Consider the following 18,925-nt stretch of genomic DNA (forward strand, 5'->3'; position numbering starts at 1 on the left):
CGCGCCTCATTGGCTGGGAGGACCTGGGGCGGGCGGGGCGGGGGGCACGCAGCGGGAGGGCGGGCGGGGGAGGTGCAGAGTCGCTGCAGACAAAGAATGTGCTTCGTGCGCCCGCCCGCGCCGCTACCGGCGGGAGAGGAAGCCGGGTGTGCGCTGCGGCCGGACGGTGGGTCCAGCCCGGCCGGGGAGCCCATAGCCTGCACGGCCCGGGAACTTCCCGGCGTGTGTGATGCGGGTCAGCGGGGCGGGAGGTGGCGTGCGCTCGCTTTGGACTCGGCCTGGGATCCTGACCCCTGGGTTCAGATCCCAACTCGGCCGACCAACCTTAGGGTCTTTGCCTGTAGAATGGGGACACGCCGCGGGAATGGACTTGGAGCGCCAGGACCCTCCAAGGCCTGTGGGCTCGGACACTACTTGTGATACTTAATCCTCGGGCGGCGAGGCGCCCCTTTGGGGAGTCATCGTCCCTCCCGTCTGTGCGCCCACTTGGCGATGGGCTTAGGCCCTCTGGCCGCCTGGCCGCTAAGCGAGGGGCGAGGGGCGAAGGGCGTGGCTTGGACGCCGGGCCCCGCACTTGAGAGCAAACTGCGGGAGCCGCGGAAGATTGTAGAACGGGGAAGGTACCTGGACTGGTCCCAGAGCTGCGAGGAGATGGACAGATCGCGGCGCGGCCATGGGCGGTGGCTTAGCGTGTGTGGCCGGAGGGGACAGTCATTGGGCCGCGGCTCTGGGAGGCCTTGGGCTGGAGAGTCGGGGTGGGAGTGAGGTAGAGTGTGCGCTGAAGTGGGAAGGCCCTGGGCTGTGCGGTCGACGCGGGTAGCTGTGTGGGGGGAGGTTGGGGGGGTGGCTAAGCAGGAGCCAAATCCGACGCCGCTCCCGCCTCCTCTCCCACTGTCCTGGAGATTGGCAGTGGCAAGGGACCCTCCCTGCTCCCTGGGGAGGGTCCTGGCTGGTGACTTCCCCCTGCTGTCCTTCCCCAGCACCACTTGAAGTCCAGGCTGTCGCAGTTGGGACTGGTCTTGGCTGGGCACTTTCTCCCTCACGGAGTCAGATGACACCTTCAGGCGTGGACCCAACTTCCTCCTTCAGGCTCCTGCGGTATTTCCGGGTGGCAGATCTTCACAGTTCTTGTACTGGCATTTCACCGTGTCTGAAGTCCGCAGGGGGGTTACAGTGGACATGTAGCTCCCAGACAGGTTTTGAAGATCACGTATGCTCGGTACTAGGGAAATAGGGCAGGGGTATGTAGGAAGTGACCACGGTGATACACAGGCCACTGGGAATCCGACCACCCCGTGGGGTTTCCTTTTATGCTTCCTCCAATCGAAATAGAACATTCATTACGAAGAGACCCCCAAACCCAGGTCTGCTGACTCCTAGTCCAGTGCTTGTGATGGCTGGTGGGCCCTGAACTAGGGGTCTGGAGGCCTGGGTTTGCATTTCGCCAGCCTCAGGCCCAGCTCATGCTCCACAAGGCAGGAGTTGACTGTGGAAATACGTGGGTAGCTGGAGGCCTCCAAGGCCACGGCCATGGCCACTGAACCGGACCACCGTCATCCAGGCAACTCACTCCTGGGAAGGGGGTTCCTGGGTTGCTGAGGCCTTAGGAAGTAAAGCATAAATGCTTGCAGCATCCACCCCTGTTTGTGGAGATTTGAGAGGGAAATCAAGTACCTTGACCAGGCGGTAAGAATATTAATATGGAACGACTGATAGAAGACGGAGGACCTGCGTTGTGTTGTTTTTAAGAGATTGCAAGTGCCTTTAAGTTAATGTCACGCTTGGTGCAGGTTGCATGAGCCTTGACTCCTTGGGGGTCCTTGGGAAGGGTCCCAGCGGCCTGGTACACAGTAGACATGCAATTCTTGAGCTTCCGAAAAGCTCCTGGGAGGGGAGCCCTGTTTCTGCAGATCCCGCCGGGATCCAGGTGGGGGAGCTGGTGCAGGGGCCCAGGCTGACCCTCCTCCCTGACCTCCAGGGCCTCCCGCTGCAATTAGAGGGGAGAAGTTAGGGGGGAGATGAGACAAAAAGTGAAGGAGTCACGGCCAAGTGAATGAGCTGGCTCCATGGGCCTCGCTATTACATCAGCCGCTGGGGTTTGTGTCTGTTGTTCTGCTTCGCTTCCCGAGGATAAAATTACAGCACACAATGTGCTTTTACAGACATGTCCTGTTCCACGGAGCCCCAAGACCCTCCCCCATCCCAGCTCAGACCCCAGCCTCTAAGGGGCTGGAGGGGCCCGACACAGGAGGACAGCAAGGGGTGGGGAATAGGGCCACAGAGGACTAGGGGTCAAGCCAGGCCACTGAAAGTGTGCAGCCAAGTTTTTATTTTGCACAGCTTTTATGCTTTCTTACCCACGACAGGTTGGTGTGGAAAACTTAGAAACACCAGCAGGTGGGAAAAAAAAAAAAGGGTTCTTCATGTTCTCACTCTGGAATCTGTTGGAGTCAGTGACCGGAGGCTGTGCGGAGAAAGGCTGGGTGGAGCTCAAGGTTTCACAGGGCGGGTGAGGTGGGGTGGGGTGGGCGCAGGCGCAGGCCGTGTAGACCTCCTGGGGAGTTAGGCTGTGCTGGAGGGTACAGAGGGTGGGGCTGGGAGCAAGGGTAGGTGTAATTCCAGGGTGGAAGCCGCTGGAACAGGTTCCCGAGCTCCTGGGCAAAGACTGGCGGGAAGAGCTGGGCTGTTCCCTGACCCCCCCCCCCCCCTTAGAATAAAACCCAAGCTCAGGGTCTCAGAGCCCAGCGTGCCCTGGCCCCACCCTCACAACTCCAAGCTCACTCCCACCTCAGAGCCTTTGCACCAGCTGCTTCTACTGGGCAAGGGCATCTGCTCCCAGCCTTCCGAAGGTCATCTCTGGAACTCAGGTTCCCGCCCAATGCTCAGCTCCTTGAAAGGGGCTTGACTGGTCCCCCTGTCTAGAGTGGAGAGCCCCCCAGCCCACCCCCTCCCTACTCCCGCCCAGCTGCTCGAGCCAGTGTGTGTTCCTGTGTTTATCCTCTAGCGCTAGGATGTTGGCTCTACCAGGATGGGACCTTGCCTGTTTTTTTTTTGTTTTTTATTCTTCCTTTTTAGGGCCACACCTGTGGCATATGGACGTTCTCAGGCCAGGGGTCAAATTGGAGCTGTAGCCACTGGCCAGTGCCACATCTATAGCAACACCGGATCTGAGCCTCATCTGCGACCTGTGCCTCAGCTTGTGGCAACGCTGGATGCTTAACCCACTAAGCAGGGCCAGGGATTGAATCCGCATCCTCGTGATTATGAGTCGGGTTCGTTTCTGCGGAGCCACAACGGGGACTCCCCACTGAACAGAGCCTGGCACACGGCAAGGGGTGAAGGCCGGCAAGGAGCCCGTCCTGGGTGGGCGGATCTGGGCTCTGGTCCTGCCGTGTGGCCACAGGTCCCCGCTGCTTGACCTCAGGGATTGGAGTCACACAGGGAGGCAGCTAACCTGTGGATCCCAAGCCCCGCCTTGGCCCTCCGGGAGGCGGTGTGGCAAGGTCTGCATTGAAACCGGCCATCTCCGAGGACAGGTTCAGGAGGCTCTGGCTCAGTTTTGCTCTTTGCTCTCGACTTGGACAGACCCCTCCTGGCTGTGTGAGCCTATGAGCCGTCTTTGCCTCAGGTTTGCCGTCTGTAAAATGGGTTCAGGAGGATTCGAGGGCCCAGAGCAAGTGAAGGAGCTCGCAGAGCCGGCAGGGAGCAGGGGCTGACCCAGCCCTGCTGTTGTTCTTCCAGAACAAAACCTGGCTCTCTGCCTTTGGCTGTCAGGGCACAGAGGATGGAAACAAATTAATCAGCCGAGGTACTGAAGTTTTTCCTAAAGGCTTCTTAAGTTCTGACCCCACAGCTGGGCTCCAGGTCCTGGCCCAGCAAAGTCCTCTCATGGCTGCTGCCCTGAACAGGTGGGGTGGCTTTGTGCTGGAGGCCTCGGGACCCAGCCATGGGTGCTGCCCAGTGGGTCTCTCTCCAGGTGGATAAACACCTGCCTTCTGGAAGTCCCTCCAGCCTCTGGGAGCGACTCCAGCTCCCCAGGGAGCGGGTCTGCTTTGGGCCTCAGAGGGTAGAGGGCCTGGGACCCCTTGAGGACAGACAGCCAGCCAGCCTCTGGCGTCCACGGCGCCCAGAGTCCTCCTGCCGGGCAGACTCAGAGGAACGGCTTCTCTCCGCTGAACTGATTCAGCCCCAAGGCGGTCACTGCGCTGCGTGGGTTCCTTGCATCTTGGTTAAGTTGGAAACATTCCCTTTTCCCTGGTGCTACCTCCCCAGGTGAGCTGTGTTCTCCCCCCAGGTGAGCCGTGGTCTCCCCCATGCTCGGCTTGCCCTTGGCCTTGCAGTGGACCCGCAGGCAGGAGTGAGGGAGGCTCCGGCTGGCAACCGAGGTGGCCAGAAACTCAAGATGGGCATATGATATAAATAGCCTCGGCAAGTGCGCCCGGGGTAAAAATAGAGCTAAGGGGATCTGCCGGGGCTGTCCCCAAAGGCCAAAGGGCTGGACCCCGGCTTGGGTGGGGCCAGCTGGTCAGGACAGAGGGCCTGGGCTCGGGGAGCTCAGCCGAGCGTGGACACGGTGGGTGTTTGCTGCCCCTGGGCCAGGCCTGAGCTGTGCCCTCTAGGGGCTCCTGCTGTGACTGTCCCAGGCTGACAGGCAGTGTGAGCAGGCACCCAGGGCTGTGGCCAGAGGAGGGCACTGTGCCCCCACCCAGGCTGGGATGGGGGGGCAGGGGAGCGGGCAGGGAACGACCTGTACTGAGCCCAGAGGCGGGTCCAGAAGGTCCCGTCCCTGGCCCCAGAGGAAGCAGGCAGGCCCCTGGGGAGGCTGATTGAAAGGCCTTGGCATCCTAGAACCAAGAGCCCTGCCGTCCTTATTGGAACCAGAGTCGGAGCTCCCCTACCCCAGAACCTCTCCAGGTGGGAGGGGCCTCTGCTAGCTCTGTGGCCCCCCTCCCTCCTGTGGTTCCCTCTGTCCTACCTGTCTGGCCTCAGACAGCCACCCTGCCGGGCACATGAGCCAGTGCCCAACAGGGCAGCGTTTCCCCGGGGCAGCTGAGCTGGGAGGACCGTGCCCCCTCTGCCACCCACCCTGCTGCTTCAGGCCCCTCTGAGTTGCCACCACAGGCCCTTCCTCGGCCCCCCCGGGTGCCTGATTCTCGGCTTCTGTGCCACTCAGCCGGGGCTGGCGGGGATCTGGGTGGGCCAGCCCTCAGGGCTGGTTCAGGCAGCACCTCGTCCCTGGCACTTTGTCCCAGCTCCTGCCCCACCAGGCCCACTGCTTCCCCTGGACCAATGAGATGTGTACACGGGCTCTAGCCGGCGTGTTCCAAGCCCCTCCCCATCCTGACCCTCCTTCAGCCTAACCCCTTGCCGGTCCTGTCCACATGCGGACGCCCATGCAGGCAGGTGCTCCTGTGCTGCCTGTGAGTGGGTCCCCACCCCCTTCCGGAGCAGACACGACTGCATAAAGGCATTGAGGCTGCCCTCTGTTGCTCTTGGACCCCCGGGTCTGGGGGAAGTCGGGTACCATGTTGTGGGGACACTCAGGCAGTCCCGGGGAGGGGTCCAGGAGACCAGGATCTGACACCTCCGGCTGACAGCCTCGTGAGCGCCTCACCCTGGACGGGTCCTCCAGCCCCACCAAGCTTCAGGTGGAGCAGCCCTGGCTGACAGCTTGACTACAGCCTCATGGGAGACCCCGAGCCAGAGCCACGAAACATAGCTCTTCCTGGATTTCTGGCCCAGAAAATGTGAGATAATAAATGATATTGTAAGCTTCTAAATTTGGGCATAATTTCTCCTGCAGTAATAGATAATTGATTCACTTCCTTGCCACGCTTGGGCTGCAGAGGCAAGGGTAGTATCAAGTTATTTTTGGGTCCCAGCACCTAACGTGAGGCCGTACAAGGAGGTGTGCCCTGGAGTGAGTGAACAATTGACAGCTTCCTTTCCCCCGTCACAGACATGCTGGGCCTCAGCCCCCCGCTTTGGAGAGAACTTCACTCCTCAATCCAGTCCCCTGGGGTTTGGATCTGGGTGGTGTCAGAGGTCACCCAGTCCAGGCAAGTCACCAGGTGGAGGGACCCTCTCAGCCCTTCCAGCCAGGGGACCCCCGGGCTGAAGATGCTGTGTCCTGGGCAGGCTGTGAAGGTGGCCAGCGGGAAGTGCTGCAAGTAGTGACGGGAAGGGCTTGGCTACGGCTTTGGTGCCAGGAACTGAAGAGACAAGGCCATGACGTGCCTGGGGGCAGGCCTGAGGCTGCTGGCTGGCACTCTGAGGTTCACTTCTGCTCTGTCTGACAGCTCCTGCCGGGAGCCTTCAAAGTCCCTACCAGCGCTAACCCTGCCACAGGCAGCTGTTGACCCTGTGTGCAGATAGGGAAACTGAGTCACGGGGTTGTGTTCACTGGTGTCCCCCACGGCAGAGCTGGGCTCAAATTTCAGGTCTTTCGCCAGTGTCACCGGCTGTTCCTCTCTGGCCCATGGTATCCTCACCTGTAACACAACGGTGGCTCCAGGGGGCCTGGAGTTTGGGTCTGATGCCTGGGCTGAGCTCAAGCTAAAGGCAGTGGTGTCTGGTGCCCCTGGCGGCAGGAGTGGGAGCTGCAGCTCTTCCTGTTGGCCTGTTGCCAGCGTGGAGGCGCAGGCAGGGGAGACTGCAGAAAACGCTTTGTCATATGCTTTGCAAACCCGAGGTCCTGGCAGCCAGGGCCCTAACCCCTCAGGATGTCAGTGGGAGGCCCGAGTGTCTGGGAGCACCGAGGTGGGGGCTTCTCTCATCTAGAGCCAGTCACACCTAGAGATACACCAGCCACCGCCTGCCTGTGGCCGTGTGGTCTGCAGCAACCAGCTGGGCATTATTTGATCCAGGTAGAGCACGGCAGGTGCCAAGCCCAGAGGAGGCAGACTTGTCTCCTGTCCCATTTTACAGAGGAAGAAACTGAGCCTGGGGGGGCTCCGTGGTTTGCTCCCAGTCAGAGAGTGAGACGGGAGTGCACTTGGGCTCTTTTGACCCTGTCCAGTCCTGCCAAGGAGCTTTCTGGAAATATCGGGGCTACTGATGTCCGGAGTCCGCCCGGCCCTACAGGGCCCACTCTGGATTCCTGAGTCCTTTGCCTGGATGTTGCACCGCCTCTCTGTCCCTGCAAATCTTGCCCAGATGGCAAAGTATGTGATAGTTCAAAATAGCTCAGGTATCTTTTTTTGTTTGTTTGTTTAGGGCCACGCCTGCAGTATTTGGAAATTCCCAGTCTGCACGAATCGGAGCTGCAGCTGCTGGTCTACACCACAGCCATAGCAACACCCGATCCCAGCCACGTCTGCAACCTACACCACGGCAATGCTGGATCCTTAACCCACTGAATAAGGTCAGGGATCGAACCTGCATCCTCATGGATGCCAGTTGGGTTCATTACTGCTGAGCCACAACGGGAACTCCCAGCTCAGGTATCTGCGACCCAGCAAATTCCTCTCTGAAAACATGCCCGTTGAAACACAGAAGACCCCAAAGTGTGATTATTGGCCCACTCTCTGTAACACAGGGGAGTAACACGTGTGTATAAATACAATCACTAGCCCAAAGTACATCGCAGGCAAATTAAGTCCTAACGGTGACATTTAGAGAATTTACTGCCTGTAGGCTTGGCTCCAGGAGCCCTGAGGCAGCTGACCCTTTTGTCCTCCCGAAGCTGTCGGATGAAAGACAACAGAACCGCCATTCTTCAGACAAGGACACTGAGGCCGTGGCGGGTGACCCAGTGAGAAATGCAAGGTAAGGGCCATGCCCTGGCCGCGTGGCTCAGCCTCCTGTCCACCCCTGGCCCGGGCAGGGTTCATCTGTTTGTGGACTTGCAGGAGAAGGAAGTGAGTCTGCAGGAGGCAAGTCACAAAACAATAGAAAGGAAAATGGGTTTTGCCTGCCTCCTGCTGGGAAGCAGACCTGGGCCTGGGCAGCCCCAGGCCGCTTTCACTTTCTAGGCTGGCTGCCTCTCTTTGGTCTGGAGTCTTTTTTTGTTTGTTTGTTTGTTTGTCTTTTTAGGGTCACACCCACAGCATATAGAGGTTCCCAGGCTAGGGGTCCAGTTGGAGATACAGCTGCCAGCCTACACCACAGTCACAGCAACGTGGGATCTGAGCCGTGTCTGAGAACTACACCACAGCTCATGGCAATGCCAGATCCTTAACCCACTGAGCAAGTTCAGGGATCAAACCTGCAACCTCATGGTTCTGAGTTGGATTCGTTTCCCCTGAGCCATGGAAAAAACTCCAGTCTGGAGTTTTTGTTAATAACTGTGGTTATTCCTTTTGTTATAAAATGTAAGGATGCATTTTAGGATGTGTCAAGATCCACCTCGGCCGGCCAGCAAGACCCACCGCCCAAAATTAATGGGGCCCATGCCTCCCTTTTCCCGGAGTCCTTTGCGCTGGCTGCCGTTGGGGCCCAGGTGTTTGTGCCACGTCTGTCTCCCCCTAGAGGCCGGCCCAGAATTCCTTGCTCGGGCCTTGTGGGGCCGCACGCGGTGGGGCTCTGCTCTTGGTGGCTGAGGCCTAAAGCCAACCTTGCTACTAATAACTCTAACCCTTCCCATGGGAGGGGCGCCCCTGGCTCTGTCTCCTGCCATCTGTGTGAGACTCAGAGAGGTCACTGCACTGGTCCAAAGTCACACAGCTGGGAGAGGTGGAGTCGGCAGCCAAATCCAGGCTGACTGTGCCTGGCCTGTGGTCTCCCCCAAACCATGTGGGGTTCTTCTGAGCCCAGCCTCCTGTCCACCGGCCTGCAGATGGCCTCCTTGCCAACTCTTATGTCGGGTGTGAGCAGATGCTGCTACCTTGGGTTCATCTGTCTGTCAGTCCATCCATCATCCACCCTCCTCCCGTCTTTCCGCCCACCTGTCTGTCCTTCCATCTGTCAGTCCTGCTCTTGATCTGACCCTGCCCGCCAGAAGCTGACAGCTGGGTGGGAAGATGTTTATACCTGCACAAAGCAGCCCGAACTGCGACGTGGCGTGTTTTGCAGTCCTGCTGTGGGCCAGGGTGAAGCTTGGGCATGTTTGTTCAGAGACAAAGGGCAGGGGAAGCTCGGCTGCTGTGATCAACAAAACACGCTGGTCTCAGAGGTCGCTTCTTGGGCCGCCCTCTCTAGCCCCGCCCTCCCCCAGGACTCCCTGTCCCCTCCCTGCTCTGACTCTCATTGGCACTTGCTGCCCTCTGGGGGACTCTTTATTTTGGTTGTTTATTGGGTTGGTTGTCTCCTCCCCTGGAACATAAAGGGAAGGGACCTTGGCCTGTGTTTATCGCTGTGGCCCAGTGCCTGGAATGTGGCATGTTGTTTGTTACACGAGTTGGGGGCATGGGTAGGGTGGGCTGTTGTCCAGGGAGAGACAGCTGGGGGCTATGCAGATGGGTAGCAGGAGTGGATCTGAATGTGAACTTCAGAGGGTTTATTTGTTTATTTTTTTTTAGGGCTGCACCTGTAGCATATGAAGGTTCCCAGGCTAGGGGTCAAATCAGAGCTGTAGCCGCTGGCCTACAGCAGCGCGGGATCCAAGCGGTGTCTGTGACCTACACCAGAGCTCATGGCAATGCCAGATCCTTAACCCACTGAGCGAGGCCAGGGATCGAACCTGCGTCCTCATGGATGCTAGTCAGAGTCGTTTCCGCCGAGCCACGACGGGAACTCCCCCTCCCTCCTTTTAGAACCTATGCTCCTGCTGATGCAGCCTTAGCCTTTGGCTGGCCACCCCGCAGGAGCACACCTGGAGCGTGCCCTGGGTGGTCGCAGATGTGATGGAGGTAGAGAGAGGCCCAAGTGTTTGCCCCAGGTCTCAGAACCGGGATTTGAAGGCAGGCAGCCTGGCTTCTCACCAGATGCTGAGCTGCATCTCTCCAAAAGCCAGGAAGGGCATCAGGACTGGCCTTGGAAAGGCCGCATCTGCCCTCTGCCCTCTTGACGTGGCGGGGGCCACTGCCAACCTGTGTGCCGCACGTTACTCTCAAAGAGCTGCAGGTGGAGGTGGGGCTCCCCTTCCGTCAGCACCAGCCTGTTCCAGGCCGGCCTGCAGGTCTGCCCGTCAGAGGACCGGAAACAGGTGGACACTTGGCCCCTGCCCCAAGGGGCACTGAGATGACACTGCCCGGACCCTGCCATGTCAACACCATCCCCCGTCCTGCCAGCTTCCTGGCCACTCACCGCGCATGGCCTTGGGCAAGTGCACAGCCTTCCCCGAGCTTCAGCGTCCTCGAAGGGCTGCTGTGGGTCACACAGGGTCGTGCTGAGCTTACTGCTGGGGTGACAGCCATGAGGGTACTGCTCATAGGCGTCGAGGCCTGGCCCTTGGCCTCAGAGGGGCTGGTTGTGGGAATGTGTCTGGTGATCAGATGCGGCCCTGTTGCCTGTATGGCCTCGGACGAGTCCCCTTTTCTGGGCCTCAGTGGTTTCCCCTGTAAAATGGAGCCGGAGCTGTGATAAGAGCCCCCTGAGCCGGTAGGGGAGGAGCACTTGGGTAACTGAAGCAGGCGCCCTGCTGGGGTTGGGGTGGGGGTTGCCATTCTTGCCAGTGGTTTCCAGGGACCGGCAGAGGGAAGCGGCTTCCCTTCAGGACTACCCGGGTTTGGTTAGAGGCCACACGGGTGGCCCTGATCCCTGATCCCCTCACTCCGTGAGCCCTGCTCAGGGCTGGGTGGTGCTGGGCGCTGGGGACTGAGTGGAGGCAGACGTGGCGGGGCCCTGGGTGCAGGGAGACAGACGTGGAAGCTCAGGGACGGTGTGGCCCAGGGCACTGTGACGGGCATGGAGCTGCCTGGGACCTGGGTTGTTGGGGCTGCCTCCCTGACGCTCAGTCAGTGGTGGCTGTCGCCGTCACCCCCACCCCCACCCCCCAACTAGAGCTCCTTGGCCACGAGACCTGGGTTTTTTTTTGTTTTCTTCTTACTGCCGCACCTGCGGTATATGGAAGTTTCTGGGGTCGAATCAGAGCCACATCTGTGAAGTATGCTGCAGCTTGCAGCAATGCTGGATCCTTAACCCACTGAGTGAGGCCAGGGATCAAACCTGCATCCTCACAGACACTATGTCAGGTTCTTAACCTGCCGAGCCACAGCGGGAAACTCCAGAGCCTGGGTCTTATATGCCTGCGTGCAGCCTCAGCTCAGACGGTGTTTGTTGAATGACTAAGCGAGGGAGCTTTGAGGTTCCCTGGGGAATTCCAGGGCAGCTGGGAAGGCCCAAGGACACGGAGAATGCCTGAGCTTGGGCTTGGAGGGATGGGACCTCACAGCCTCCCCAGGAGCTGTCTGGACGTGGCCTGGGACCCAGACCTGCAGGCAGTGGGGACAGTGACCAGTTCTCCGAGAGCCTGACCCATATCGTGGCCTCTCACATATATCCTGACCCCTGGGTCCTGAGGGCACGGGGACAAGAGTCCTGCGGAGGTAGGGTGGGAGGGCGTCCAGATGGGCATTGACCCGCTGGCTGCCCAGCATGGCCTCTGCCTTCGGGGTCACGGTCGCCAGGCTCCTGCTTCCTGCCTCTGCCGCAGGTATTTAAGGTCTGAGAGGAGCGTGGGGAGCTGTTGAGACCACCCTGGCGGTGGCATCAGGCAGGCTGACCCAGGGCCTTCCCCACCACCCACATTGTCCATGGATTTTGTTGCTGGAGCCATCGGAGGTACAGGGACAGCGGGGCCTCGCAGGGGACTGCTACTCCTGGGGTAACGGGGGGGGCTGTGGGGGGCTCTGCCCTGGCAGCAGTGGGATTCGAGACCCCCCCGGGGAAGGTGCTGCAGACTTGGGGCTGACGATGCAGGGCCCAGGAGGAGGAGGAGGTGGGGAGAGTCTACGTGGGCCTGAGGGGCTCAGCCCGGTGCCGGGGAGCCGAGAGGCAGGCAGGAGTGAGGGCTGCTGGCCTGGGCCGGGGCAGAGGCTGGGCGGTGTCTGCCTGGCCAGGGGGAGGCTGAGAGGCACCAGCGTGGAGCGGGATGGCCGAGCCGCTGGAGGGGACCAGAGGCTCCAGGAGAGGGTGGACCGTGAGGGCGGCCGGCCCTGGGTCCTGCCCCAAGGACTGGAAGGAAGGGGTAGATGATGGGGAGGGTCCCGGCTGAGCCCGGTAGCCCCCGCCCCCAGCTGGCTGTGGGCATCCCTGGGCCAATCCTGCCTCGCTGGGTCCCCAGACGGGTTTCTCTTCCTGGGAAGGGGCTACTGGGAAAGCCTGATGCAGAGATGACGGCCGCAGGGATCGAGCTCCTCCCACATCGATCACGCAGGCTGCCTGCCAGGCTATTTTGGGCAAGGCACCCTTGGCCTTGCTCGTCTTGTGAAATAGCAGTGGCTGCTTGTCAATATTTCTGGGAATAGCGTTATCTTCAGAAGGGGGTGCAGAGCCAAGCCCGGAAAGACCAAGGCGTTGGCCTCACCAGCGGGCATTCTGAGGTCCACCGTGGGCTGGGTCTGAGACACTGGCCCCCTGAGGATGAGGCTCCGAGAGGAGGGCTTGACTTGCCCAAGATCACACGGCAATGAAGGCTCCTGCATCTTGCCCCCAGAGCCCAGCGAGGGCCTGGCTGGAAGGGGCTCCTGCTCTGTGCCTGGCTCTGGCTAACCAGGGTCGCACCTGGGCTTTCTCCTTGAACTCTAGTTTTGGAGTCAGAGACGGCAGGTGGTGGGAGACAGCAGCAAAGCCATGTGACGGTGGCTGGGACCAACCTATTTTCTGGCACGGAGGCAGCCCAGAATGCAGGGATCAGGGAGGGCTCCAGAGAGGAGGTGATATTGTGATAGGGCTTTGATGGGTGAGTAGGAGTTCGATGAGGTATATGTAAGGGTGGAGGAGGGTAATTCTCCCCAGTTGGTCAGTCAGTCGTACTTGCTTCAATCTCTTTGTTCATTCACTTACTTTGTTCTTTCATTGATGCATATTTATTGAGTCCTGAGATACTAATAAGTAGGTACAGTCCCCACATGTTTTCAGGTGGCCCTTATCCCCCACCCCAGGGATACTCCGTGACTTCCTCATGGCGGTGCTGGGGGCTTAGTTGAGACCCTGGGGTCAGGAAAGGAGGAAGGAAGGTGGCACCTGGTCGTCTTTGTAGGAGGCAGAAGCTGGGGGTCCTCAAGTCCTACGGTGTCCCCCACAAACCTGTGCTTCCGGCAGTCCCTCGGGGAGGCCTGGGGCGACCTGGGCTACCCCTCCACCCAGTCTCTGCTTGGGCGGTACCCCGCCCCCCATCACCCCTCCCAGCTGCAAGGCACTATGGCCTCCTGGCTTTGCACACAAACCCTTCACAGACTGAGGCTGGAGGGCAGCTCGGCCTGGCTTGGAGACAGGACCGGTTCTCCCAAAACCTGACCCCAGAAAGTTCTCTTGGTGGCATAGAGGAAATGAATCTGACTAGAGTTCATGAGGATGTGGGTTCAATCCCTGGCCTTGCTCAGTGGGTCGGGGATCCAGCGTTGCTGTGAGCTGTGGTGTAGGTTGCAGACGTGGCTTGGCTCTGGTGTTGCTGTGGCTGTGGTGTAGGTTGGCAGCTGTAGCTCCAGTTTGAACCCCTAGCCTGGGAACCTCCATATGCCGCAGGTGAGGCCCTAAAAATAAAAAAAAATTAAGAAAAAAGAAACGAGGAGTTCCTGTTGTGGCGCAGTGGTTAACGAATCCGACTAGGAACCATGAGGTTGCGGGTTCGGTCCCTGCCCTTGCTCAGTGGGTTAACGATCCGGCGTTGCCGTGAGCTGTGGTGTAGGTTGCAGACGCGGCTCGGATCCCGTGTTGCTGTGGCTCTGGCGTAGGCCAGTGGCTACAGCTCCGATTCAACCCCTAGCCTGGGAACCTCCATATGCTGTGGGAGCGGCCCAAGAAATAGCAACAACAACAACAACAAAAAAAGACAAAAAGACACACACACACAAAAAAAAAAAAAAAAAAAAAGAAAAAAGAAAAAAGAAACGAAACCAAAACCTGACACCAAACAGGGGGAGGCCAAGGGGCATCCTTGGCTTTCAGAACAAGGCTCCAGTGACCAGGACTTGGGAAGGAGAACCCACTTGGCAGAAGCCACTTTCCCTCTCTGCACCTCAGTTTCCCCATCTGTAAAGTGGGGGTTGCTCTGCCCCATGGACGAGACAGGTGCAGACGAGCAGAGCAGGGTGTGGGCTCAGTGGGAGCGCAGCCCGGTTCACCCTCCCCTCTTCCGGCTGCTCTGTCCTCACTGGTTCCTCTGGTTTCCTTCCAGGTGTCTGCGGTGTTGCTGTGGGCTACCCCCTGGACACGGTGAAGGTGCGGTCATCACCGGGCCCTGACCCTCAGCCCGAGGCCTCTGCCTGGGGCCTTGGCCACAAGACCCTTCTAGCCCGCTCCTCACCCCGGTCCCCACCATGGTCCTCAGGACTGTCTGTCCCCCACTGCTCACGCCTGGGACTCAGGTTTCTCCTCTTAAATGAGGCTCACTGTCCCTGCCCTTCCCTTCCTAGTCTGCACGGCTGTGACAATCAAGGGGTTGGCTCTGTCCCTCCCCCAGGGCCTGGTGATCTCGCCTTGGGCCTGGAGCCACCCTTTCCTGAAGCCCACTTCTCCCACAGGTCAGGATCCAGACAGAGCCCAAGTACACAGGCATCTGGCACTGCATCCGGGACACTTATCGCCAAGAGCGGGTAGGCCTGGGGCCAGGGGCATGGGCAGGGGGATGTCGGACCCCAGGGCTGCCACTTAACAACCAGTCTGGCGATGTAGAGCCTCTGAGCCTCCTGGATTCCTCTGAGGACAGGAGCTGTGGCATCAGGCACATGGGGTCTGCTCAGAATGAGGTCCTTCCTCCAGCAGAGTCTAAAGGGGGCGTCTGGGGCCTTTGAAGGTCCTGAGAGGGGCCTGTTTGCATTTCTGTCGCCTCCAGGCTGAGCACCCCTTGGAAGCATGCTGGGGTGTCAGGGGTCCCCCAGGGTCCAGCTCAGAGCCCTGTCCAGTGGAGGGTCTCAGGGACACTTACCCAAGGGAACTTGGGGCTCAGTACTGGCCAGGGGTGAGCAAAGGGAAACAGCAACGACAGAGCAGCTGGTTCCACGTCGCAGTCCCACCATCCACAGCTGCCTGTGGCCCCCACCCTGTGTTCCCTCGGCACAAGCTCACGATCACAGCCCCCAGGGTACAGCAGAGGAACCCGGGGCCCGGGGCAGTGAGTGCGAGGCCAGGGTGCGACCCGGCTCCCCAGCGCAGGGCTCCTCCTGGCGGGGCCTCTGGCCTGACTTGGGCCCTCGGGTCCCTCCACCTGCCGCCAGGTGCGGGGCTTCTACAGGGGCCTCTCGCTGCCCGTGTGCACCGTGTCCCTGGTCTCGTCCGTGTCTTTCGGCACCTACCGCCACTGCCTCGCGCACATCTGCCGCTTCCGGTACGGCAGCGCCGACGCCAAGGCCGCCAAGACCGACATCACACTCTCGGGGTTCGCTTCCGGCCTTGTCCGCGTGAGTTGGGGGGGGTGAGGGGGTCCCGGGACCCCAGGGCTGGGCAGAGGCTGGATGGAGGCTGGGGAACGGGGGGTGGCGACGCAGCTGACTCTTGGTAATTGAGGGCACCTGGGCATGCCAGGGAGCCTCTCCGAGCATCTGTGCCTGCATCTCTAAGAGCTGTGCTGAGGTCCTGGTGCAAAGGCCCCAGTACGGAGTCTCACAGCCACGAGCACCCTCGAGATGGCAGCCAACGTTTTTACTAAAATTGTCTTTGGAGTTCCCGCTGTGGCACAGTGGGTTAAGAATCTGACTGCAGCGGCTCGGGTTGCTGCAGAGGGCTGGGTTTGATCCCGGACATGCACAGGGGGTTCAAGGATCCGGCGTAGGTCACCTCTGTGGCTTGGAGTCAATCCCTGGCCCTGGAACTTGGATATGCCACCGTGTGGCCATAGAAAAATTTTCTGAAGGTGTTCCCTTGTGGCACAGTGGAAACGAATCTGATTAGGAACCATGAGGTTGCAGGTTTGATCCCTGGCCTTGTTCAGTGGGTTAAGGGTCTGGCATGGCTGTGAGCTGTGGTGTAGGTCACAGATGCGGCTCGGATCTGATGTTGCTGTGACTGTGGTGTAGGCCAGTGGCTGCAGCTCTGATTCAACCCCTAGCCTGGGAACTCCATATGCCTCGGGTGCAGCCCTAAAAAGTTTTTTTAAAAAAAAAAATTAAATTATCATATGTTAGATATTCATATTATCAATGCTTACATTGGGTGTTATATTCTCACGTCAAACACATTTATTAAATGACACATTAATATGACATTAATATACTGATTACGGGATTAAGTCCTTTTGTGAACTGGAGTCATGTCTACTCAACACTGTGTGTCAAGCCTCCACCAGCCGAGAGCGAGCTGCTGAAGTAAGCACCGCCCCAGCTTGGGTGGGCAGAGCTGGCTTTGAACTTCACTCCACTGTGGCCCCTGGGCCAGCCCAGAGCCTCCCGGGCCCAGGCTCCCTGGCTGTCACTGTGGGCAACGTGAGGTCAGCGAGTGTGTTGGGTGGGGTGCGTGCCGAGCTGTCCCCACATCCCTGCCTCTGCTCCACTCCAGGTGTTCCTGACGTCGCCCACCGAGGTGGCCAAGGTCCGCCTGCAGACGCAGACGCAGACGCAGACAACGCAGCAGCGGCGCCCCTCGGCCTCGGGGCCCTCGGCTGTGCCCCCTCCGTGTCCCGCACCCCCTGCCCGTTCGGCGCCTGGGCCCAAGTACCGCGGGCCGCTGCACTGCCTGGCCACAGTGGCCCGAGAGGAGGGCCTGCGAGGCCTCTACAAGGGCAGCTCAGCCCTGCTCCTCCGGGACGGTCACTCCTTCGCCACCTACTTCCTCTCCTATGCCATCCTCTGTGAGTGGCTCACTCCCGCTGGCCGCAGCCAACCAGGTGATTGGGCGCTGGGGCCTGGGAAGGTGGCGGGGGATGGGGATGAGGCCACACTGCCACCCAGTGCCTCCCAGGTAGGGGCCTGGGTGTCCCCAGCAGGAGGGCCAGGACAGACCTGCTCTGGACAGGTCATGAAGGTGGACCTGGGCCCCGGATGGCTGGGCCTGCCCTGGGTGCCCCCTGCTCTCCTCGGGCACCCCTTCCAACCGTAGCACTCGCGGGCTTCTCCCTGCAGATGTCCTGGGTGTGCTGGTGGCTGGTGGCTGCGCAGGGGTGCTGGCCTGGGCCGTGGCCACCCCCATGGACGTGATCAAGTCACGCCTGCAGGCGGACGGGCAGGGCCAGCGGCGCTACCGGGGCCTCCTGCACTGTGTGGTGACCAGCGTTCGGGAGGAGGGGCCGCAGGTGCTCTTCAAGGGACTGTCGCTGAACTGCTGCCGCGCCTTCCCCGTCAACATGGCGGTCTTTGTCGCCTATGAAGCGGTGCTGAGGCTCACGCGTGGCCTGCTCACATAGCTGGTCCCCGCGGCCCAGGGGCCAACCCGCTGGCAGCTTCCAGAGGCCATAGGGGCCAGAGGAGGCGGAGGGGAGTGTCGGAGTCTGGGCCCCCCGGGCCCCCACCCCCAGACAGCCAGAGCCTCCCCGCCCAGCGACAGACCATGAGAAGGTCAAGGGGCCCATCTGACATCGGCTGGGGTTGGCCCGAGGGTCACAGAGGCCAGGGAGGGCGGGCCTCTGGGATGAGGACACTGTCACAGGGCGCTATCTGTGCACGTGGCCGCTTGGTCCCTCCGGCCTCCCCGTCAGCTTTCCCTGCTGCCCCGCGGCTTCAGAGCCCCTCCCCCGCCCCCCCATGCTCTTCCCGCCTGGTCCCTTAGGCCCTGCCAAGCGGTGTCCTCATGAGACGGCACCCAGATGCAGTGTCTGCAACCCTCCCGTCCCATCCCACACCAGGCTGCTCAGCCAGGCGCTGTCGGGGCCACCCTGGGCGCTGGGTGCCAGGTATGGCCACCCACCTGCTCTGCCTATAGTCCCTGGGGACTCAGTGAGGAGCTGTTGCCAATAAAATGTTTCTCAGGATGTGCTGTTATTGCTTTGTGGTCTGTGGGGCTGATGGCCCGTCTCCCCATCTCCAGCCCTCCAAACCTTGTGGCAGGGCTCCCACCATGCAGAAGGGCACACTGAGGCTGGCCTGGCACTCCGGCTGGGGGGCTCGGCCTGTGCGCTGAGCCCTGCCACGGGGTGGTTCAGCATTCAGCATGACACCTACTCCGCTCACCATCCCCCCCCCAAACCCCTTTTTGAGTGAGACTGAGCTGCAGCCAGCCTGAGCAGCTGGCGCCTCCAGTGCCCGGACACTGAGAGGGGAGCTGCCTTTGCACGGGGCCTGCATCCTTACACACGTTTTGCGACAGCTCAGAGAGGGAGCCAGGCCTGCCCAAGGCACCCAGCAGGGACCGTGGGGGGTTCACACCTGCACTTTTTTCTCTTTTCTTTTTTTGGCCGCCCTGCAGCATGTGGACCTCTGGGGCCAGGGATCAGATCAGTTGCAGCCCACGTGGTGGCTGTGGCACTGCCAGATCCTTAACCTACTGTGCTGGGCTGGGGACTGAACCCGTGTCCCACTGCTCCAGAGATGCTACTGATCCTGCTGTGCCATAGCAGGAACTCCACACACCTGGGCACCATGCAGCCTCCATGTGATGGCCCAGCTCGAATCTGCTGGGCCCAGGCTGCAGCCGCCCTGTGGCAAAGCCAGGCAGCACCTGCCTTGACACTCACATGTTCACGGACACTGGCCTTGACCCTGTTTTTGGACTGAAGGACCTCCAGTGTCCTGGCTGAAAACTGCCCAGAACGTGCGGGCGGACCCTTCCCTCTGGTGCTCTCGTCACACAGACTCACACATTTGCTTATACCCTGTGCTCTCTGCCAGGAATGCCCTCCTCTGCCCGGCTAACGCCACATCCCAGAAATCACCTCCTCCAGGAAGCTCTCCCTGCCTGAACGCTGGCTGCTTTTAGGTGTCTGGGGCTCCGCTCCCATGGGGCCCTGCTCCATTGT

General features: G+C 60.4%; 1 protein-coding gene and 1 non-coding gene across 7 annotated transcripts; both read left to right on the top strand.

Annotated features, from left to right (window-relative positions):
* Positions 1 to 65: 65 nt before the first annotated feature.
* On the top strand, positions 66 to 17,941 carry SLC25A47 (solute carrier family 25 member 47). 6 transcript variants are annotated; one of them, XM_084970191.1, is made up of 7 exons: positions 66 to 166; positions 7,216 to 7,767; positions 14,219 to 14,262; positions 14,565 to 14,636; positions 15,258 to 15,440; positions 16,534 to 16,861; positions 17,097 to 17,941. In XM_084970191.1, exons 2-7 carry the CDS (start codon positions 7,761 to 7,763, stop codon positions 17,375 to 17,377), a joined length of 915 nt encoding a protein of 304 aa, XP_084826317.1. In that variant the 5' UTR covers positions 66 to 166; positions 7,216 to 7,760; the 3' UTR covers positions 17,378 to 17,941. The 6 variants fall into 6 exon arrangements, with proteins under 6 accessions (XP_084826317.1, XP_084826318.1, XP_084826319.1 ...); XM_084970192.1 differs by having other exon boundaries at positions 7,636 to 7,767; XM_084970193.1 differs by having other exon boundaries at positions 7,685 to 7,767.
* Positions 1,358 to 1,437, top strand: MIR345-1 (microRNA mir-345-1). The gene has a single exon (NR_038542.1). It is a non-coding gene; the product is annotated as a microRNA mir-345-1 (primary transcript).
* Positions 17,942 to 18,925: the final 984 nt, after the last annotated feature.

The sequence above is a fragment of the Sus scrofa genome, chromosome 7 (genome assembly GCF_054392235.1).
Source record: "Sus scrofa isolate SSC_HxYL_T2T_F1_AM1 chromosome 7, Sscrofa_HxYL_maternal_Yorkshire_Landrace_v2.0, whole genome shotgun sequence".
NCBI classification, from domain to species: Eukaryota; Metazoa; Chordata; class Mammalia; order Artiodactyla; family Suidae; genus Sus; species Sus scrofa.